At 39.8% G+C, this 24,432-nt stretch overlaps 1 protein-coding gene across 1 annotated transcript in view; it reads left to right on the top strand.

Moving 5' to 3' along the window:
* Positions 1-4,194: 4,194 nt before the first annotated feature.
* exoc2.L (exocyst complex component 2 L homeolog) overlaps positions 4,195-24,432 on the top strand; it is a 138,821-nt gene continuing 118,583 nt past the window's right edge. Inside the window, exons 1-2 of the mRNA XM_018267739.2 lie at positions 4,195-4,352; positions 21,113-21,266. Coding sequence (XP_018123228.1) covers positions 21,149-21,266 — 118 coding nt within the window. The 5' untranslated portion in view covers positions 4,195-4,352; positions 21,113-21,148. The remainder of the gene's footprint in view (positions 4,353-21,112; positions 21,267-24,432) is intronic.

Below are 24,432 nucleotides of genomic sequence, written 5' to 3' on the forward strand. Positions count from 1 at the left end.
CAAGTAAAAAGAAAAAGTAGTGTCCCGTGTTGTCAGCAACTCCTACATCGATCTGAAACTGGCTCTCTTAGATAACTATACTATTTATCTGCTATTGCTTTACTGAGCTACAGGCACTGGAGTACTGTATGTACAGTAGATGCATCCCAATTTAGGACTTATATCATGTCAACTCCACAAGCAATAATAATCATGTAAGTTAATAATTTTTCTACACAAATTCTGTTTTCCTTTAAGTACAGGGATATCCCAAACTTGCAAAGCTTGATTACGCATACTGCTTTGGCTGTGACATCAGTAAGACAGAGGCAAAACAACTTTATACTGCATTTTCGCTTCTTAGCTTCTAATATTCCAGCCTTCTCACTAAACGGCCATATAGGGTTGAATTATTCTTCCACACTGCTGGATGCAAGATAACAGATGGCTTCTCCTCCAGTCTGCACTTCAATATGGTACCAATTAAATACCAGATCAACAGATTTTGTTTTCACTGCAGAGGAGACATTTGTTTGTTTATATAAAGTAAGTATATTCTAGGTAGGTATTCAAAGAGAAGACTGTGGGGTTAAGGTTTTATACAGTATTTGATTGAGTTCCTTTCTTTTGAAATATCTATTTTAGGGAACAGGTGTCTTCTTACTTATTAAGCATGTTACTGATAAAGAGAAGACTCTTCTAAGGATTACCAATTAATTATTACAATATTAAAAGTGTTTGCACTTCAAATTAATGCATCAATAGTGTAGAGCAAAAAAAAACATTATTAGTTCTCAAAAAGTGACTAGTGAACAGACAAAAAGAAACTACTGACTCAAGTTTCTTACTAACTTATTCCTAGGAATACCACCAAGAGGGAGAAGGCAGAAGTCATAGGGGAATATTTATCAAAGAGTGAAGTTAGAGATCGCCACAATTCGCTGCAGTGCAATTCTGCCACTCTCCATTCATTTCTATGGGATTTTGAAAGGGGTATTTTTCAAAAGAGGAACTTTCACTTCACCCATTGATAAATACTCTTTTAAAAGTCCATAGAAATGAATGGAGAGTGGCGGAATTTCACTCTTTGATAAATATACCCCAAAGACTACCTTCACCTTCATCAGGAGTTAAAGAGCTGGAAAGAGTGCAGCCATTCAAATAAACTGTTAAAGGGAATGGAACAATTTCATGATGAAATATTATCAAAGTTGAGTTTAATTTGCTGTAAACAAAGCACTTTTGAGGGGACATGACAAACCTTTATATAGGAAACTATGCAGACATATAAAGGGTGCCAATGCAAAATTTACTTTCATATCTCTCTGCCTCTTCTCTTTCCAGTGCCTGCTGGACATTGTCGCCAGTTATCATATTGCCCCAGAAACACAAAATGCACAAAGTCTAGATTCTGCAACACTTACTGCTCTTTCACTGACACAAAGCGTATTAGATTTCCTATGTGGCTGTTAGGAATTGCCGGGACTCCAACACTGGTCTGTGTGTTACTTGGACTGTGCAATATGCCCCTGAGCCACTGGAGGCTGTTTGAGCAATCTTCTGGTGAGCTTCAGTATACTTACTTTGTTCTTATTGTCTCCTCATTTACTCCAGCTGTTGGGAATTAATTAATGGCCGTAATTTAGTCTCCTTCAACTTCCCTATTGCCGGATCATTGAGCCATTTCCGTGTTCTGGCCCCTTGCTCATGAGTTTTGTGTACCTGCATTATTTGATTACTAAGTCCTGTTCTTCCTTTTCTTAAGTTTGATGTCTCAGTTTTGACCCCTGGCCTCTTTATATGGACTTTTTGATGCCAGCCCAGATTTTTTGCCCGTTTACAGACCTGCTCTCTGCAGACAGTCCTAACCTTGGTTCTGTTATATGGATTTCTCTCATCCAGGCCCGGACGGCAATCTGTGGGTTCTGGCAAATGCCAGAGGGGCTGCTGTATGGTTCTATAGAAAGTTACCATAGAGTGGGCTGGTTGGGGGCTGTTTGGGCTGGTAGGGGGCTGTTTGGGCCTCTGTGTACTTGGAATGGCAGGGCCTATTTTGATACCCAGTCCAGGCCTGCTCTCATCTGATATTTTCATTTATTTACTCATTAAAACAATCACCTTGCACAAAAATCTAGTTATTCTGAGCACCTAATTTGTGTGCATGGGTGGATCCAGTTCTTCAGTACCTATTAACCAGCCGTTCTTCAGTTCCTAAGTGTGACAGTGACTGACCCTCTATTTTTTTTCTTGTTCCCACACACAAGTCAAGTGAGCAGAGAAAAAAAAAATTTAGAGCAGAGGCAATAGTGGTATTGTTTCAGGAAAAACGTGTAGTTGTTAAATGATCACATAGCCAGTTTCACCCAGTTATTTCTAGATTATCACTTGTTCACCATTTATGTGATACCACAGTGAACAAAAAGAGCCTAAAAACTAAAAATGACCGTGTTGATTTCACCTATTTCCCCCAAATTGGACATGTTTTGTTCTTAAATTGTGAAAAATGTGGGCCTCGTGCACAAAAAACAGATGATCTGATGCCACAGTAAAATAAGTTTCTTGAACTTGATTACTTTTGGACAATTTCACCCATTGTCAGTTCCTAAAATTGGTCTTCTTTTGTCCCTGAATTGTCATAAATCTCCCCCTTATTTACACTAAAATACTAGGATGCCAGAGTAAAAAAGAGCCAAAAACTTTTGGTAAGTTGGACCCATATTAGTAATTTTCTCCCTAATTTAAAAAAATCCTGTCCTTGTCTTTAAATAAAACACTAGACCGGAACTTAAAATAACTTTTACTTTATTCTTGTAGGTAACCGTGGGTGACAGCTGGTGTGATACATCTGCTCCTTAAAATAGGGGAACCCCTGCAAGCACCAGTCTTCACTGAAGCCCTTTTTGGGGCCTATAACTTTCTGCAGTAATGACAGGGAACAAGCCCACTTCAGAGTTAGGACCAACATTAACATAAAGTAAAACATAAATTTTGGACAATTTTGCAAAGTCTTCTCCTACATTAGCCCTTGTTCTGTACACAAATTGTTAAAAATATGGCTAGTTTGATCAAAAACACTGGGTCCCACTGATGCCACCATTAAAAGAAAGATCTTTAAAAAAATCAAGATTTCCTATGGCCAATTTTACCATCTTCTAATTTAATCATTGTTTTGTTAAAAATATGGCCCTTGTTCTCACAAAGGGGCAAATTTACTAAAGCGAGAAGCGGCTAACGCTAGCGCAAATTCTCCAGCGTGATGTCATTTTGTTACTTTGCCGATTTACTAACGGGTGCTGGCGTAAATTCGCTAGTGAAGTGGACCTACTCTAGCGCTACTTTGCACCCTTACACCAGGCAAATTTGCGCTATGGCGAAGGGACGTAACTACACTAATTCACTAACTTGCGCATTTTACTGAACGTTACCTCTTGCGCCAGACTTTACTTTGTCAGGTCAGACCAGGAGAAGTTCAATACAATAGATAGGAGTTTGTCCAAAAACTCCCAAAAATAAAAAAAAACTCTGGTCGTCTTTTACTTTTTTAAGGGTGATAGTATGAGAAATAGCGTAAATTTTTTTGAGGGTACCCTCCTTCCCCCCTACATTTCCTAACATATGGCAACTCAACGATACAGTGGGCACATGTGTAGAGCAATAGAACCCCTTCACGCCGTATGCAAATTAGGCATCGCTATCGTAACTTTGCTTTGCCTGATGAAGTAATGGAAGCGCAACTTCGCTACCGTTCGCCTCCCTGAGCGCAACTTCGGATTTTAGTTAATTGGTGTAGCGCTGGCGAAACAATGAAAACAGCCTAAAACTAGATACAAAATATTGGTATATTTACCAATATTTTCCTTAGTTAGCTATTAGATTACTCAGTTTCACAAGTTGAAGCTGTGCAAAGAGACTACGGCGATAACAATTAGGCTAATATCATCACCGTTCAAAAAGAAATAGGGTTTTAGCCCCTGAGCAAAAGAAAACAATTCCACTGAGCAAAAGAAAACAATTATTTAATTTTAGTCAAATAGTTGAAGCTAAGGCTGTGGTGGCAGAGGGCACTGCTGACACCTACCATGAAAAAACACAGACTCTCATTAACGGTCCCTAAAAAAAAGTAGCAGCAGACAGTAGAGATAATAAAACTAGTGCGTAGACTACACTCACAACTCCTGGCTGGCTAACAGCGGATACGTACAGCATCAGCACGCTAATATACGTAAAGTTGTGACGTCACATTCTCGCGAGACGATACTTGTGACATAAGGAATAGCTGTCCGGCCGGAACCAAGGAGCTGCATATTACCGGAGCTTCGGGACTTTTTAACAGCGAATCCGGACTGTCCCGCGAAAAGCGGCACTGTGGGACGGTATGCTACTGCATATGCCTGTGAATACTTGTTCCACCAGATCATAGAAGCATGTGATAACCCAGAAACCCATCATTAGAGACATCATATTCATTTATTATTTTTTTGTAGTTCTGTCCCTGGGCGTAACCCGTAGTAACCTGCTGCAGGAAGGAAAATGAAAGCGAAGAATTGTTTATGCCCCTATTTACCATAGATTACTGTACTAGTCAAAGATTGCCAATTGTAAAATGTGTAAATGAGCACTGCTAATTTTATCTAAGTAGCACTATCATTTTAAATTCAGATTTTACCTTCATTTATATACACACACACACACACACACACACACACTCTCTCTCTCTCTCTCTCTCTCTCTCTCTCTCTCTCTCACACACACTCACACACTTTGGTATTCAGCAATAGATTCCTTTAGATTCCATTCTGAAGGCGTATGGTAGTAATGCTGACGTGACATTTATTTGTATCTAGGACCTGACCAGAACTGCAATTTTTCTAGAAAAAAGCTATTTGCTGTGAGGTTACAAGGATTGTGTTTCCTTGTGGCAAGAGAATATAAACCCAATAATAATTTGCCTAATTTAAAAAAAAAAAGAACTGCAGTTTTCAAGCATACATTTTTAGAGAGTAAATATTATTTAATGGGAATTCTCACCTTTATACGTTTTTTTTTTTTTAAATTTATAGATTTGGCCATTTAAACAATATTTACAATGCGGTCTAATTAAAACGATCATTTTCAATATTTCAACAGTTATGGAATCAGTTATCCAGAGTGCTTGGGGCCTTGGGTTTTCCAGATAATGGATCTTTCAATAATTTGGCTCTTTGTATGTTATCTGCTAAAAAAAATTTAAACATTAAATAAACCCAATAGGATTGTTTTGCCTCCAATAAGGAGTAATTGCAGTTTATTTTCGTTTGGATAAGGTACAAGGTACTGTTTTATTATCACAGAGAAAAAGGGAATTATTTCTAAAAAATTGGATTATTTGGACAAAATAAAGTATATGCGAGATGGCCTTCCCGTAATGTGAATAACATATCCCATGCCTGGATCTGCCTTAGATGGAGGGGCTGCATAATCTCTTTCTTAGCCAAACAGAGGGTTTTCGACCCCCCTGACTATGAAGATCCTGTTTATGTCGGAATCTTCTTAGAAGAGAAGTGGAGAAAGCTCAGAAACTAATCCCTAATGCGCATGCTCCTTCACTTGCAGTTCCCGGACAGAAACCAATCTCTAATGCGTATGCCCCTTCACTTGCAGTTCCCTGACTTAGCTTTCTCCACTTCTCTTCTAAGAAGATTCCAACATAGCTGATGCAATTCAGCTATCAGTGACCTGCAAAAGAAAGGGCATGCACACTAGTAAGCTGTGCCTCACCGCAATGTGACTACGGCAGAATACTAAGGGGGTTCTTTATCTCATTGATCTTTTAAAGGGGTAAAACACTATTTTTCCTTGGGGAAAAAATACCAAATTTTTGGGATTTATTAAACCCCAAAGGTGTAAAACATCAGAATAAAAAAGTACTCCAACTCAGACCTGCCAAGATCATGTAGAAGTCAATGGGAGAAATCCCGAAGATATCCTGATCTGCGCTGGGTTTCGTGCAATAATATGATTTATGGTGGTTTTCAGGCTTCAAATATGAAAAAGTCGCAGTTTTGGGTGGCAAATCCAAAAGAATTGTCTGTATTCGGATTTTGTAGAGTTTTTTTCCCAAGCAAGAAATTTTCAGTAAAATGTATTGATAAATAAGGGGAAAAAACATGTGTGGATTTGGTTGGAGTAGCTTTCAGAAAATAATGAGATATTTTTGGATTTTGATAAATAACCCCCTTAGTTATGTGGGAGGGAAGGCCCCCTGGTTGCCAGTAGAGACTTGAAGATCTATGCAGTTCTACCTTTAAAGGTAGATATATATTAAATGCTCTCTATGTTTGCTAATGAAATCACCTAGCAAATATTGTTTACATGGCCAATGGTTTTTCCGGAAATGTTCTAAAGGTAAACATCCCCTTCAATGTAGTGATGAAAAAGGCAAAAGTTGCAGTATGACAAAGGTTATATACAAATCATTCTCTGTTGCCAACTGTACAAACATATATTTAAACCATCTGTCAGTTGGTGGTTGATAGCAATAAGAATTTATTTAAAATAAAGTTAATACTTTATTTTAGCTATAAATGGAAATTTGCTGTTATGAATACTAGCACATTATAAACCTCTTTGGCCAACAAATGGTGCAAGTTTCATTTATTGCAAGTAAAACATTAATTGTGTCAGTTCTGCAGCCATTTCATTTAATAATTTGCCTAGTGCACGAGAGAGGCTTTGAAAAGGCTTTTTGCTATCCAAAGCTTATGTATTTTTCATATTTTCCTTACATTTTCTTCAGTTCTTAGGCTCGCTAGCCTATTTATGATATCTTTAGGGTTGAGGAGTAAAGTCCTGCCTTTGCTAACAGTCCTCCTTGTTCTGCCCTTCAGCCGAATGACAGCTTTGCGTGCCTTGCGTGCCTCGAGCCTTGCGTGCGAGTGAGTTTAGATTGTGCTGTGTGGTCTGGGTGTGTGGTCCCCTAGACTTCATACAGGCTGCTTGCTCACTGTTTACATTAATTCATTTCTGATGCTGTAGCAGTGCCCAGTGTTTTTCCTGTGCTTGACTACAGAGTTTCAATCCCAATGCAATTAGCTTCAGTTTGCAGAGTTTCCATTGTGCCTGCTGTTTCTTGACTTTTCGGTCTGTTTGTTCATTTGCCTTTGCCTCAGTACAATAACCTACATTATCATTTCTTTTATAAAATGTACCCTGTCTGTCAGGTTTGCTTAGAGTTATTTTGGTGAGCAAAATTTGATTTATTCATCTATTTTTGCATCCCTCTATACTGGTCTGTATCCAAGGACATAGGTTCCTTTCTGTTCTTTTTTTTGACTAAACCCTTCAGAATTGATGGGCAACTTTAGCAAGAACTCGTGTTATCAAGCAGTCAAACACATTCAGACTAAATGACACATTGATCTGCTTTGCCAGCATCTTATAGTCATTATGATTCTTAAGGAGCCTGTTTTGTCTGGTAACCGTCCCGCACCATATATCTACAGTATATCAGTGACTGGAGCCATTAGGATGTTTGGACTGGCAGGTCCTATAGCATATTAACTTTGGCTTCTGTCTCTAGAATAGTTTTCTTTCTTTCTTAGAAGGGAGAAAAGCACTGCATATTACTGTTGCTACTCTTAGGAGCAGATTATTAAAGGTCGAATAGTAAATTACATTTTTTTGGTGTCAAAATCCACACATTCGATTTTTAATCCCCCTGTTCGAATGAAAATTCGTATGTGAGGTTTATCATACCTATGGAAATAGTTCTAATTTGAATATTTGCCACCTAAAACCTGCCGTCAATGGCATAGGTCAGTTGAGAAACCAAATATCTTCCGCACACCACTTACTTGAACCAGGGTGCATTCACTTTCTTGGCTGCGCCCAATCCTTATCCAGCGACTTTGTATGGAAGAAGCACACATGTACACCGTCAATTACCTTTTCAATCCATTAATTGCAGCAAAAAACAGCACAAGCTTTCAGGGAGTGCCCCCTTCTGCCCTGGTGTACGCATAGATCAGAATAATAGTATGTAAAAAATTAGAGATATTTTATTTGTATAAACAACTCATGCCTAACATGTTTCGTGTCACTAGGACTATGATTACATTTCATAAATGACCCCTCTTATGGGGCCTCTATTGATCCATACTATATAATAAAAAGAGAGGTGTCTTCAGCTGAAAACCCTTTCTGTTTCTCCAATGAGGTCAAACAGCGTGCCTTACCATTGTTCCAACACTACTCCTGTGCTTCACTCGCTAGTTCAAGCAGATTCTAAATGAAGGATCTTACTCATTTGAAAACAATCACAAATTATTGTATTGACTTTATGTCAAATGTGGCAATGTTAGTTTTTTTTATGTCCTATACATACAACGATTGTGTGTGATCTATAAACCCTAGGAATTAGGGATTGCAGCTGAACACACAGGGGCTACGTTTAACACAAGTAGTTGCAAACTAAACCAGAGTAAAAGTGTCATGGCAAAGAGCTGTGCAATCTAGCAGGTTTTTATTTAAAATCTGAACCTCAACAGTGGTACTTGGTTAGCCTGCACTCTCCTAAGACAAATACCAACGAAAATGACAAGTGTGAGATCAAGATGCGCTGGCACTTAAAGGGGTTGTTCACATTATAAACGCTTTTTCCAGTTGTTTTTAGATTGTTCACCAGAAATAAAAACTTTTTTCAATTGCTTTCCATTTTTTATCGTTTTTTTCAAGAATTGAAGTTTAATGTTCTTGTCTCTGGTGTCTCGGTCTGGCAGTTCAGTGATCCAGGAGCAGATTCTGAACTGTTACAATTGGATACATTTAGTAGCTACATGAGTTGATACATTTCTCAGCAAAATCTCTGGAATATTAGCAACAATTGTATCAATTCTAACAGCTGCCTTTACTGAAACTCAGGGATTCTGCTCAGCAGGGACAAAGATAACAGACATATCCACTAAATCAATTTAGAAAAGTTAAAGCAGGGGTGCCCACCCAAAAGATAGATCGGGATCGGGAGCTACTTTAGCTGGTGATCAGTAGATTTCAAGACACTGTCAACCAACACCTTGACTAAACACTACTGATGCACCGAATCCACTTTTGGATTCGGCTGAACCCCCGAATCATTTGCAAAAGATTTGACCAAATACCGAACTGAATCCTAATTTGCATATGCAAATTAGGAGTGGGAAGAGAAAAACATTTTTACTTCCTTGTTTTGTGACAAAAAGTCACGTGGTTTCCCTCCCTGTCCCTAATTTGCATATGCAAATTAGGTTTGAGATTAGTTTTGGCCGGGCAGAAGGTTTCACCCGAATCCGAATTCTGCTGAAAAAGGTTGAATCCCGAACCGAATCCTGGATTCGGTGCATGAGATCAAGGGGCTAGGTTTAGAAAACTGTTCCAAACCATTAAAAATCATGAAAAGTCTGCATATTTTTTAATTGATGTATATTGCAAAGTTGCTTGAAATTATGTTTACTTTTCAAAAAGCTTAAGTTATTGTGTGGAGTTCCTAAAAGGAAAACGTTTTGAAGGTGAACAACCCCTTTAGGGTGGTGGCATATGTAGCATTCCGGGGAGATTAGTCACTCAGCGACAAATCTCTTCTTCTGGCGACTAATCTCCCCAAAATGGATTCCCGCCAGCAAGAATGTGAATCGCTGGTGGGATGGCACTCAGATTGCTTTGGTTTTCCAAAGTCGCCCGAAGTTTACTCCTTACTGAGTGACAAACTCCCTTGAAGGTTTTATTGCCATATTGGGGACTGCCATACTGTTAGCCTTTCTTAATGCATTCTCCAAAATACAAACAACAACGACATAAATATAGTTATAGTATCCCTTATGCCTATACATAAATTAACTGTATACAACAATCTGAGTGAGTGTGTTCAGAGTTTCTTGCAAGGTTTTCTTGTATGGCGCTGAAGCTCTGTGTGTGTGATGGCAAGGGGAATAGTTTAAGCAGGCATTCCCATCAGTTATGGTCCATCAAGAAATTTATAGAATTCTGAAATCTGTTGAGTGTATAATGCCACATTCTATCTTTCAACACTTACATTTTTTTTAAAAAATGTGTCTTGACTGACGTACATGGAACAGTGAGAGATGGACCTTCATGCAAAAATGCCTTTTCATGCAAAGATTTGCCTGTCTGCACTTTGTGTGTGTTAGTCAGAACACTATTTGCACATAAGGGATTGCCATTCTGACTTCCGCTTTTGCATGGCATTTTACTGGTCTGGCTGCTAAAAATGAGGCTTGATATTATTAGGGAAGAAAATATAGGCTTGTACAGGTATGGGACCTGTTATCCAGAATGCTTTGGGCCTGGGGTTTTCCAGATAACAGATCTTTCCAAAATTAGGATCTTCATACCATGTCTACTAGAAAAGCATGTAAATAAACCCAATAGGCTGGTTTTGCTTCCAATAAACATTAATTGTATCTTAGTTTAGGTCAAGTACAAGGTACTGTTTTATTATTACAGAGAAAAAAGAAATAATTTTTTAAATCTTGTATTATTTGGATAAAATGGAGTCTAAGGGAGACGGCCATTCCATAATTGAGAGCTTTCTGGATAATGAGTTTCCAGATAACTAATCCCATAGCTGTATGTGTTTAGTAGGAAAGGTGGCAACTGCGGTTTAAAATAGCCCATGTGCCATTACCATATATGCAATAAGTTTGTTTTTTTAATGTAAGCATCTCATTTTGAAACTATATATTAATGTGTTACTTTATTTAAAGAACTATCACTTTAATTTTACATTTTCATTTGTAGATAATTTTCTAATTTCTTAAATATAATATTTAACTGACTGTATTCTGCAGAAAAACACTCTGCTAAAGTCTCTAAAGAACAGTGAAACTATCATTTTTTTCACTCCCCCTCTGAATAAGATACTGTACCATCATATTGCCTCCATAGATTTCATAGGCTAATGATGCACAGAGTGAGAGAATGTGTGAGAGAGAGAGAAGAGCGTGTGAGGGAGAGAGCGTGTGTGAGGGAGAGAGTGTGTGTGAGGGTGCGCGCGCAAGAGAGAGGGGGCGCTAGAGAGAGAGGCAGGGGAGAGAGAGGGCACGAGAGAGAGGACGCGAGAGAGAGAATATGGATCCATGCAGCTAAGTTATCAGTTCTGTTTTATTATTACAGAGAAAAATACATAATTTTAAAAATTAGAAATATTTGCTTAAAATGGACTCTATGGGGTAGATTCATCAAAGAGTGAAGTTACAGATCTCCACAGTCCACAGAGTGAAATACCGCTTCTCTCCATTAATTTCTATGGGATTTTAAAGGCGTATTTATCAAAGGATGATAGTGAAAGTTCACCATTTCATAAATACGCCTTTAAAAATCCAATAGAAATGAATGGAGAGAGGCAGTATTTCACTCTGCGGACTGTGGAGATCTCTAACTTCTATACATGTTCACCATTCTTTAATGGATCCAAGTTGTAAATTACAACATAAGCTTCAGTGCAATGCAGTTATTAGACTGTTCCATCCAACATATCTCTCAGTGCCCTATGGCAGAATAAATGTGCGTGGTTAAAACTGCCCCATTGCCAATGCATCATGTCTGACATAAGCAATTTACTATCATTGACCTGTGGCAGTTAGAACTAGTTGGCAGCTGGTGAAAGGTAATTGCATCACAGTGGGGAGAGGAACTGGCCTAGCAGTATTAAAAACAGATGAAAGAATGACAGATGAATCAGTCCTACAGCTAACTATTACATGGGAGAGCAGATAATAGTGACATGGGGTGGGAGACTCGGGAATTGCATTACTGTGCTTAACACCTGGGAGGTCAGGGAGTGCAAAGTTCAGGAGGCTGCGGGGAGCAGGTCTAGGCCGGGGCCCACTGACCTTCAATACCCTGACCTTCTATGTAAGAAAAGTGAATCTAATGCTGTCAGTTATACAATCATCAGAATGAAGTTCATGGGAGTTATTAAAAAAATAAGAAATGTGTCTTTGTGCATCCAGGAAAAAAAACAAGCAAATGATACTTGTCCGGGTGTAAGTAGAAATTACAGTGGTCTGAGAGTTGTGAAAGAGAAGCTGGTTGAATATACTGGAAAGATCCAAATGTGCATGAAAACAAAAGAGTGGGGTAGTACTGGAAGTCATGCATAATAGAGAGGGTGCTGGGAGTTGTGTGTAAAGTTGATCACATGGGGATTGCTTGTCTGAGGATAGGGCAAAATGATTAATTACATTTGAGCAGGATTATTAGAGGGGATGTGGTGGTTCCAGGAGCTTAATGGAGCAATTCTAAAATATATAAATTGTCATAAATTATCCATCATTAATTAGATTATGAAGGATAATCTGTTAAAGGATAAAGACTGCGGCCTTGTGCTTTTATGTAGTCTCTGAGCTTCTCAGTGACTCAAAATTACAGTGGAGGGTATATTATCCTATACAGGTATTAACCAGAATACTCAGGACCAGGGTTTTCCAAACATTAGGTTTACTTTATTTAATTTAAACTTTACATAAACCCAATAGGATTGTTTTCCCCGCAATAAGGATAAATTATATCTTAGGGTCAAGTACAAGAGAAAAAGAAAATCTATGTTAAAAATATGAATTTTCGGCTGGGGCAAATTTACTTACCTTCGAAGTTGCGCCAGAGTTGGCTTCACCGCACTTTGCCAGGCGAAGTTTCGACAGCGCGCCTCTAATTCACTAAAATCCGAAGTTGCGCTCAGGGAGGCGAAAGGTAGCAAAGTTGCGCTATCGTTAATTCGTCAAACAAAGCGAAGTTACACTAGCGATGCCTAATTTGCATACGGCGCCAAGTTAAAGTACAATGGACGTGGGAAGTAGCGCTAGAGTAGGTCCACTTCGCTAGCGAATATACGCCAGTGCCCGTTCGTAAATCGGCGAAGTAACAAAATGACGTCACGCTATTGAATTTTTGCTAGGGTTAGTCACTTTGCCCTTTAGTAAATTTGTCCCTATGGGAGACTACTTTCCTATAATTTGTAGCCTTCTGGATAACAGATCCAATACGTGTATGTATGTGTATATTTGTACACACACACACACACACACACACACACACACACACACACACTCACTCACTCACTCACTCACTCACTCACTCACTCACTCACTCACACTCACTCACTCTCTCTCTACTGGATAGGTGCACTCAGAAAACAATGGAAATGCCTAGGTGCTGGAACATATATCAATAGAGCAAAGAAATCTGCACTGATTTCTTTTCTCTCTCACACACACATATATACACTGTGGGGCACATTTACTAAGCTCGAGTGAAGGATTTGAAGTAAAAAAAACTTTGAAGTTTTTTTTTGGGTACTTCGACCATCGAATAAGCGACTACAACTTTGATTCGAACGATTCGAAGTAAAAAAACGTTCGACCATTCGATAGTCGAAGTACTGTCTCTTTAAAAAAAAAAAAACTTTGACTACATACTTCGCCACTTTAAACCTACCGAGCTACAATGTTAGACTATGGGGACCTTCCCCATAAGTTTTCTAAGCTATTTCAGATTGAAGAAAAATCCTTTGAATCGTTTGATTTGTACCTCGATCGATCGAAGTATTTGCGGTAAATCCTTTGACTTCGATATTCGAAGTCGAAGGATTTTACTTTGAGGGTCGAATATCGAGGGTTAATTAACCCTTGATATAAGGATATTATAAGTTACCGAGAAGTTTCATGACGTATATATATACATACACATATGTTTATATGGCCATGAGAAACGTTACGTTGTACATGCCTTCCTAAATATACTTTTTCAAAAATAACCCCTAGTTGCTGGTTCTTTTTGAAACCATACTAAACATTAACCGGGCAACTGGGTGAAGTACAAATTATATATATATATATATATATATATATAGTCAACTACAAGAGGTCCTCTGCACTCAACCCATTATCAATATATTTAAGACAGCGACATTTTGTGCATACTGCTACTAAAAAATGCCTTACCCTTTAAACAACACAGGGATTGTTTGTCCATATATTGCAATATATTTAAGCTGGCCAACTACGTCAAAGTCATCCCATATCTGGCCAGTCCTATATATATTTACATAGAAAAGAAAGAAAGAAAAAAGACAACACTTTTATCTTAAAATATCATTTATTACAAGTGGTTTCCAGTGTTTTAAAGATTTTTTTTTTAGCATATTTTTTTTTACATCTTAACTGACAAGTCAACTTTTTATTGTTATTAAAATAAACTTGTGCCTGCTCTAATATCAGCTGGAATTTCACCATTGTTTAACTTGTTCTTTTCCCAGTATTTTCTGGCACAGATTGTAGGAATAAGCTTGATGCTGTTGATGTGATGTGTTAAGGCTTTGGGTAGTGAAATTCCAGAGGGAATGATGCAAAAGAATAGTGATATTAAAAGGATTAACCCATTCAGGTTCTCACTTCTTTTTTTTTTAGACAAGGGATGTTCTTTGAAGCTAAGTGAATTGTGACCCTTACTTGTTCTTTATGAACTAGCATTGAGACAACATTGCTTTAAAATTGAACAAGACAAGTTGTGATGTGTTTGCATTATGATAGGTAGTGGCTTTCATTAGCTTTCCATCAAAATGTATTAAGAGCTGAAAATCATATTATTAAAGTGCTGAAAGAGGCATTGCATTGCATCATGGAGTAACTTGCCCACATCCGCCACTGTACTAATTTACATTACATTTTCTATTCTATAGGATTTAATCCGTCATTTTACCAATTGTCACCATATCTTTGCAAAGAAATTAATTGTGCTTGTATTGTACTTGTTTTCTGGTTTCTGGCCGAATACAAGCCAGGATTTGGCCAAATCCAAGAGTCTGGCTGTACCGAATTCAAACCCTATATAACTGGAAAAAACTGCTTTACACATGCATCTGGTATTTTCACCCGTGTGCCGGCTTTTCTGGTGCAGAAGAACGGTTTGGATGCAGTTCATTATTCTGCTGAATCTGTACCCCTGTATTCCTTGATTCGGCGAATCCTGAAAAGCAGGGATTGGTGCATTTCTACCCCAAACCCAGCAGGAAAACCTTTAGGTTAATACAGTGACTGCAGAGGGCGGAGTCAAGATGGCGACCTGATAGCACGCGTTCTAACTGAGCTCCGTCATATAAAATATAATCCTGTCACTAATCCTTCCAGTCCAGCACAAAAATACAGACAAGAAGTCTTCCATTCTCCCAGACAAAAGATGGGCAAGCATGGGGCAAAAGCTACCGCAACCCGAATGGAGAAATACCTGTCTCCAGCGCCACCACCTCTCGAGGCAGCAACTACGCAAGACCAGGCGCATCGGAGGACACAGCCTCGGCCTCCTCCGAACCAACAAATACTGACCTTCTTGCGGCAATCAATAATGTCCATTCCAGCATGACTTCCCAGCTGGAAACCATTAAAGTGGATCTATCGCACCTCAGGCATGATATGCAGAATCTCCGTGAGCGGACTACTGAGGTTGAGCAACGGGTCTTCACGCTGGAAGACTCTGCCAGGCACATCCCGACAGAACTAGCTCGCCTTACCAAACAACTGGCGGAAGTCTCCTACAAAGCGGAGGATCTCGAGAACAGCCTCCGCCGGAACAATGTGCGGCTAGTAGGCCTACCCGAGAACACAGAAGGAAAAGAACCGGAACGCTTTGTTGAAGACTGGCTAAAACTCACCTTCGGCGCAGAGATATTCTCACCGCTACTAGTGATCAAACGCGCCCACAGAGTCCCTACTCGCCCACTGCCTCCGGGAGCCAGTCCACGGGCCCTAATTATGAAGTTCCTGAACTACAGGGATAGGGATGCGGCGCTAGCGGCAGCCAGACGGAAGGGACAGATTCTTCACAACGGTGCGCAAGTATCCCTTTATCCGGACTACTCCGCAACAGTCCAGAAGCAGCGCGCATCCTTCACAGGAGTCAAGCGGAGGCTGAAAACAGCCAGCCTTACCTACTCAGTTCTCTTCCCTGCCAAACTCCGCGTAATTGATGGAGATCAGACCAGATTCTTCACAAAGCCTGAAGATGCCGACCAATGGATGGATGCACGACAACGACGCATGACCCCAAGAAACAGCCCTATCAGGCGATGATTTGCCATTGTATCCATAAGCGACGCCGGAAGAGTCCAAGAACCAGTGTATGTAAGTTACGGTGGGCCCCTATGTTCCGCTGGGACCCCCGCACCTTACTACCCATAAATGCACACAGTTAGCACTGAACAAGGGACACGCCTAATGTCTTTACCCACATATAGTTAGCTTTGGTCCAGTGCGAATAGCTTGGAAGAATTCCAGACGGGAATACTAGGAGACTTTATGTTATGTCAACTTTGGATATTTCATTAATTCATTGGACGACTACTCCCAGTGACGGAGCCTACATAGAGAAAAGCTACTCGATCTGATACAGCACCAATACTCCTCCGCAGTTAAAGTTACTACAGTTCATGGCCTAGGCCCACTCCATTTTGCCGGTGGGCAGGGGAGGGATACCAGGGTGTGGGTTATTGTTGTTACCTTTCTGCATTTCACCACTTTCATTCCTTCTTCTCTCTCACCTTGTATACTTACTGTATTGCCAACTGTATGCATGTTAACTGGCTACTTGTATTATTACTGACATTCATGTTTTCCAAAGTGACCCTTGTCGTTGCCCAACAGCTAGATCCCCAGTTCAGATCTGATCCTGCTAAAGGTGCCCATACACTGAGAGATCCGCTCGTTTGACGATGTCGTCAAACGAGCGGATCTCTCCCCGATATGCCCACCTTGGGGTGGGCAATATTGGGCTGATCCGATCGTGGGCCCTAGGGCCCAACGATCGGATCCTAACGAATAGCAATGGGTGGTCGGATCGCGGGACCGCATCAACGAATAGATGCGGCCGCGATCCAACGGGATTTTTTGTCCCATCCGATCGAGATCTGGCCATCTCGATCGGTGAAGCCCGTCGGGGGGCCCCATACAAGGGCCAATAAGCTGCCGACACGGTCTGTCGGCAGATTTTATCGGCCCGTGTATGGCCACCTTTTTTCATTCCAGAAGCTTCCACAATGCAGAGCATAATGCTCATCTCCTGGAATATTAGGGGTCTAAATTCAAAATTTAAAAGGGCCCTCCTGTTTTCCTACCTTAAAAAGTATCGTCCTTCACTATTATTGCTTCAGGAAACACATCTCACGGGACAAAAATTACTTTCTCTCAAAAAACCCAGGGTAGCCCACGCCTACCATGCCCCATTCTCCACTCATTCCCGGGGGGTCTCTATACTAGTCAGGAAGACCATTGCCTTTGAGCTGATAACAATTCGAACAGATTACCATGGAAGATATATAGTCCTACAGTGCAAAATTAATTACCACCTGCTTTAGTGAATGTATATCACCTTCCCCCTTTCTCAACCGCACTCATGGATCATATCACCACAGTTTTGGCTTCCCTTCAGACAGCACCATTGTGCCTCCTGGGCGACCTCAATGCTGTATTGGATTTTGGATTATCCCCACTATGGCTTACGGTACCCCTGGTCAGAGAAAAAGCTCAAGAGGAATAACTTCAGTACTGGGAAATCAACCAGACGACAGCATCACCAGGAATACTTTGGGATGCATCCAAAGCTGTGGCTCGAGGAGTCCTAATATCAACAATAACAACAGCAAGAAGGGAATTTGCTGATAAGGTTAAGGAGGCAGAACACAACCTAGCGCAGGTGGAAGAGAAGCACCGCAATAACCCTACACCAGTGAGCAATATCACTCTATCTAATGCCCAGAGAAACCTGGAACTGGAACATACCCAATTAACTAAGAAAGGACTATTATACACTAACCAATGTATCTTTGACTAAGGGGACAAGGCTGGCAAGCTCCTAGCGTGGCTGGCTAGCGCCAGGGACTCCCAAACATGCATACCCAGAATAGCCAACTCCAAGAGAGAACTCGAAACCACGCCCCAAGGCATAAAAACAGCATTCCTAAACTACTACACTGACCTGTACAAATCCAGGATTAACTACACCCAACCGCGACTCGAAAACTACCTTAGCCATATCGCATTTCCCCCCCATCACATGGTGAAGTGCTTGATTTGGCCGCCCTCCCACAAGGCAAAACACCAGGCCCAGATGGGTTTCCAGTAGCCTGGTACAAGCTACACAGCGACAGCCTGCCCCAACACCTCCATGAAACTATACTGGACGCAGTGAATAAAGGGGAATTGCCGCCTTCCTTTTACGAAGCAGCGATTGTCTTAATCCATAAGGATGGGAAGGATCCAGAACAGTGTGAGTCATACAGGCCCATTTAGTTGATTAACACCGACGCAAAAATATTTGCTAAAATCCTGGCCACGAGACTAGCGAAAGTAATTACTTTAGTGATCCACCCGGATCAAACGGGCTTCATTCCTAGTAAATCAACAACTCTTAACCTGAGAAGAATCCACACCCACCTACAAATCCTGCACGACAACTCAGGATCAAGAGTGATTGTCTCACTTGACGCAACCAAAGCGTTTGACTCAGTGGAGTGGCCCTACCTATGGGAGATCATGAAACTGCTATACAAAAAGCCGACAGCCATAATCAAAGTCAATGGCGCACTCTCCTCCCCCTTCCCACTGGCAAGAGGCACAAGACAGGGGTGCCCGCTGTCTCCCCTACTCTTCGCTCTGGCTATTGAGCCAGTAGCCATTCTTATCAGACACTTCACCCAAGTAATCGGCCTACGCAAAGGTCTATTAGAAGACAAGCTGGCCCTCTATGCGGACGACCTATTATTTCTTGCAAACCCATATGACTCTCTTAGGAGTACGTTCACAATACTTGAACAATTCAGCACATACTCGGGCCTCACAATCAACAAATCAAAATCCGTCCTATTACCGATTGACCCGATACCAGCCCCATCCCAGGAAACATGTGAAATTAAATGGGTCACAAAATTCAAATATCTAGGCATAGTAATTACGCTCCAAGATTCACATTACATCGCAAACAATCTTGAACCTCTTATACAACAGCTTAAATCGGCATTATTAATATTGACCCCATTACCGATCACGCTTTGGGGAAGAGTAAACCTTTACAAAATGATTTATTTACCCAAGTTACTCTACAAGCTCCACAACTCTCCAGTATGGGTCCCTCTAAAACTCTTCTCCTAGATCACATCTATTCTCACACAATTCCTCTGGGCCAATAAGAACCCCCATTTGTCCTGGAAAAGCCTTACAGCCCCAGTAGAGAAGGGAGGCCTAGCACTGCCTCACCTTCAGTTATACTTCCTAGCAAGCCAACTATTTCACATCCACACCTGGTTCCACCCCGAGGGGAAGACCCTGGACTAGTATTTCAAGCAAGCCTAGTGGGCTCGTGGGCGGGCATCAGCAACCTTCCCTATAGGAGACTTAGAGACTATGACAAAGAACCCTCAACTATCACGACTCCTTACAAAGCATGGAGAGCAGCATGTAGGTAATGAACTGTGCCCCACCGATCCTCTCACCCTTCCTCCCCCTCTGGCTGAACAGCAACCTTCCCCACCTCCGGGACCTCCAAGACTTCAACTATTGGCCAGCTCTGAACATTAAGGTTTTGGGAGACCTAATAATAGGAAACAATACCCCACGCTTAACCAACTTAAAGAAAGCTCAGGACATCAGAATATACAGTTATACAGATACCTTCAGCTAAGGCATGCATTTCGATCCCAATTCTCCACTCTAACTATACAATATGCAACAATACCATTTGAACAGGTCCTCAGGAACCCGCAACACAGCAAACTGACTTCCAGGCTTTACAAATCATTGCTTAAAGTATTTCCTTCCCCCTTTGACAAAGCTCTTTCAATATGGCAAACTTCTCTTCCGACGATAACAAGTGAGCTTTGGGAAGATGCAACAGACTCCATCTACACAGACCTGATTTCCTTGAAAGATAGACTGATCCAATTTAAATTCATGCACCAAGTCTACATCACCCCCACCAAACTGGAAAAAATGGGTAGGAATACAGGAGCCATTTGCCCCAAATGTGGCGAGGGAGAAGCAGACTTCTTCCACATGACTTGGAACTGTCCACACATTAATAATTACTGGAAACTAATAGTGAAATATATGACTGATGAACTGTTCTATCAAGGCCCCTGTTCACCAGAAGTATGCCTACTAGGCCTAGTTGATGACATAATACCATTAAACAAAACTAGATTGCTAATCCGAACACTCCTGTTCTATGGCAAAAAACTCCTGAGAACCAAATGGATGGCACCCCAACCCCCGACAATTCCAGCCTGGATAGCACTTATCAACAAACTCCTACCTCTGATTAAGCTCACATATGAGGGACGTAGCTGCCCCAAGAAGTTTGAGAAGGTTTGGACGCCCTGGTTCGAAACTAACCCGGAAGCACAGATAGATTACTAGCCAGACATCTGTAAGACCTAGCAATGGTCACATTAATGAGGCACCAACACACCGCCTCCCTAAATAACTCCCCTGGGCTACACTTGATACGTAAATATTCTCTGTTCTGTAAGTACATGTCGCGAGGTTTCTTTCTCTCGTTTCTGTCAGTCTTATAATGTTAAAGCATAAATAAAACATTTAAAAAAAAATAAAGTGACTGCAAGTATGGGACCTGTTATCCAGAATTTTCGGTAGCTGGAGTTTTTCCAGATAAGGGATCTTTCTATAATTTGGATCGCTATAATTTGTCTGATAAAAAAATAAGCCCAATAAGATTGTTTTTCCTCCAATAAGGATTTATTATTTATCTAGCTAGGATCAAGTTTGAGGTATTGTTTTATTATTACAGAGAATAAGGAAATAACTTAAATATATAAATACTATTTATAAGCAGGATAAACATTTCCTTAATATTTTATCAGGATTTGAAGATCTTCGTTGCCCTAAATCTCAAAATAAGTGAACTACTGCCATTCTTTTTGCTTTTAAGGGTAAAACGTTTTATATAGTATAGTCTTGTTGTTGCTTTGGGTCCATGCATAGGCAAATAAGCTGCTTACGGGGGCAATTTATTATGACCATTTATGGTCACCTTTGGTATCTTGCATAATTTGTTTGTATGATTCTCAGCATTTAATCTGTTTTTATTTGTTTAATAGATTTTCACCTAACTACTGATAACTGGAATTGGAATAATGTCTAGAGCAAGGCAGCCTCCTCTAGTTACTGGCATCTCTCCAAAAGAAGGCATTTCATGGACAAAGGTGACCATCAGAGGAGAAAACCTGGGTACTGGACCATCGGATCTAATAGGTAAAACAATGTTGCATGACTTAGTATACTGAAGGTATTATGGTTCCATCCTTGCAGTATTTTTCTGATATTTAACCCTCCTCTTGAAGTTATAGTATTTTTAACTTGATATTTTGAGTTGTATATTTTAAAGGAGACATACTATGTAAAAAGAAAGAATGTGCCAGTGCATTACACTCTTTTTGATATAAAAAGATTGTGCTTAAAAAAGGCGTGTTTCAGGTTCTTTTATTGAAAATTTCTGCCGGGCGGCACTCAGAACACTATGCAATGTAGGATAGGAACCAGTCAGAAGCTAGGCTGACCACGCCCACCCCTCATTTGAAACACGGACAGGGGACAGGGACCATAGCAAATCTTTAGGGAGTTCCAATACAAGGGCCATTTTTAATGAAAATATACATTTTTGGCCAAAAGTAAAACCAGCACCATATATGTTTCATTATTGCATACATGATTGTAGGTGTTATTTAGTTATGCTATATGTCTCCTTTAAGAAATAAATATATTATTATTTAAATAGTTGCGGCTCTGATTTTAATAAACAGTCAGTACAAATATAAAATGTCTCTATACACATTAATTGCCTGTCAACTACTGGTGCGCTCACAGAATAGGTGGGTCACCAGTGTATTATATAAGTTGAACGATACAGATAATTTTCATAAACTCTTAACATTTCATGATAAAACAAGTAGACTGCGGTAGACTCACCATGTCTACATGAGGTCCAGGTGCTCAAGTCTCAGACTAACAGCTTAAAGGGTATAAAGGGAACATGAACACTATCTGATCTTCCAGAAATAATTATACATGCATTTGACATCCCTTATTCCACAGATTGGAAGTAAACCATAAAAGCCTGCCTGTGTGTTTGCCACCCCCCCCCCCCATTTACTCACTATGGAAAGCAAAGAGACTTCAAGTCCCAGAATTCATCACCTTACAATAGAACGAATTGAGGGAGGGGTTGAATTCTCACGCTCAGCATAAGTGATCTTGGGAAATAGCTTGTTGTCCGTATCATGGTGTTTTTCAGTCTATGGAATCAAGTATGTTTGTATAAAACAAAAATACATTAACATCTTTATCTGAAAGTTCAATTACAGTTTATGTACCTTTTCTACATAAGTCCAACTTAACAAGCTCATGTCCAAAAGGCTATATATTCTTTTTAAGGGAAGTAAATCATCCTTTTCTCAAAATTCAGCAGGCTGGTGCAAACCAGCCCATCACAGTGTAGACTGATGCAGTTAAAAATAGTTATAAAATATAATAGATATAAAAAATATATGACAAGCAAATGTCTTATGCATTTTATGCCTTAGACTTAGGCTATATTGGTACAACATATTACTCACAGTATTTAAAGGTAAAACAACCAATCAAAGAGCTTCAAGCAATTATCAGAACAAAAGTAACTGCATGAAATTCTCTCTTTTTGAGTGAAAGAGATAAAAAGAACATTTATAGAGTCATAAAAATAATATAAAAGCATGGATATATTTTTTAATGAACACACTTATAAATGTTAACTAGTGTCCATCAGCTCTTTTGCGCCACATATTGTTTTTATAATTAAATATGTAACATATTTAAAGTTGCAATTAATACATTTTCTTCTGTATATAATTGCACATGATGCATCTATGTGAGACACACTTGTACATACCAATATTAGGTTAGCCAGCCAAGTGGTTCTGTTTGTTTCCTTCGTCTATACATTAATAGGTGAACGTGTATCTCTAAGGGTTTTTGAGCATCTGGAGACCAGAGTTATGAATAAGAATAGGGTCAGTACATTTATTTATAAACAACCCTTGTTATTATTTGCCAGCATTATGTTACCTTAGTATTCTCCAAAACATTTCAGATAAACTTTTTTGGGATATCTCTAAACATGAGCCCTACAATCTTTTTGGACAACCCTTACCATTAACGAAAACACTCCTGGGAAATATCTTAAACACCCTTATTTTATTAGAGATTTAACCTAAAATATTAGACTGAGTGGTCTGCTGTTGTATGACATATTTGTGACCATGAATAGAAACAGAATTCTATAAAAAGGATTATACTTCGGCATGTATTCAGGCTCAGCATAGTCATAAGTATTGTATGAAAAGCTAAAAAGCAGTCGCTTGCTGCAAGTTAAAAATTGTATTTGTGGCTTATGTTTAAGTGTGAAAATCCAAATAAAGCACCAACATTTAAAGAGAAAATATACCATCTTTTTTGATTCCACAGATTGCAAGAAAACCCTTTTGCTCATAGGAACTATTTCCCAACCCCCTCTTAGGCTTACAATGTAAAGCAAGCCTCCCTCGCCTTTTTTCATTTTGAAGCCCTGGAATCCATCATTTCACAGTGGTAAAAAGGTTGAGGGTTTAGATTACTCTGTAAGACTAACGAGGGGTGGGAAACTCATCTTTGCAGCATAGACAGATGATCATGGCTTCCTTTAAATCTGTGGTATCTGGTATGTCTGTGTAAAAACATTTATATTTACTTTTGAAGTTTTGGATAGTGTTTATGCACCGGTTTTGCATAAGCCCAATTGAGTGAGCTCATCACAAAAAGCGTGGTATATTTTCCATTTAACGGTACATAACAAAAGGTCATTCTATTCTGCTTCCACATTGGTGCACAAGCCAAAAATTCATGAGTGGCTACTCTAGCCATAATATTATGCAATATATAAAAGGAAACTAGCTACACATTTGGCCGTAATTAGATCTAATATTACCTGTAAGTACCAGCTTTGAACATTTTTACCTTTAAATTTATTTTATTCTGGGGCAAGTCATGAAAATCTGAAAGATAAATAAAAAATAGCCAGTATAGCCAGTTCCTCAGATATAGGAGAAATTCTTCCACCATCGAGGCATGTAATGCTGAGGCTAACCTATTATCCGCTAGGTTTGAGGAAAAATGGGTTTGAGGGATGGCTCATAGAGAAAGGTAGAAAACAAGCACTGTAAAAGGATCGTGATATATTTCTTGGGCTAAATAGTGTCCACCTTCCTTGTGGCGTAGGTCTGGGGGCACATGTGCACAAACTATATTGAAGCCGCCAGTGCCCTGCTTTCGTTCTTAAAAACGTTCTTCACCTTTGAGTTAACTTTTAGTATGGTGTAGAGCAGTGCTGTCCAACTTCTATGGTACA

The sequence above is a fragment of the Xenopus laevis genome, chromosome 6L (genome assembly GCF_017654675.1).
Source record: "Xenopus laevis strain J_2021 chromosome 6L, Xenopus_laevis_v10.1, whole genome shotgun sequence".
Taxonomy (NCBI): Eukaryota; Metazoa; Chordata; class Amphibia; order Anura; family Pipidae; genus Xenopus; species Xenopus laevis.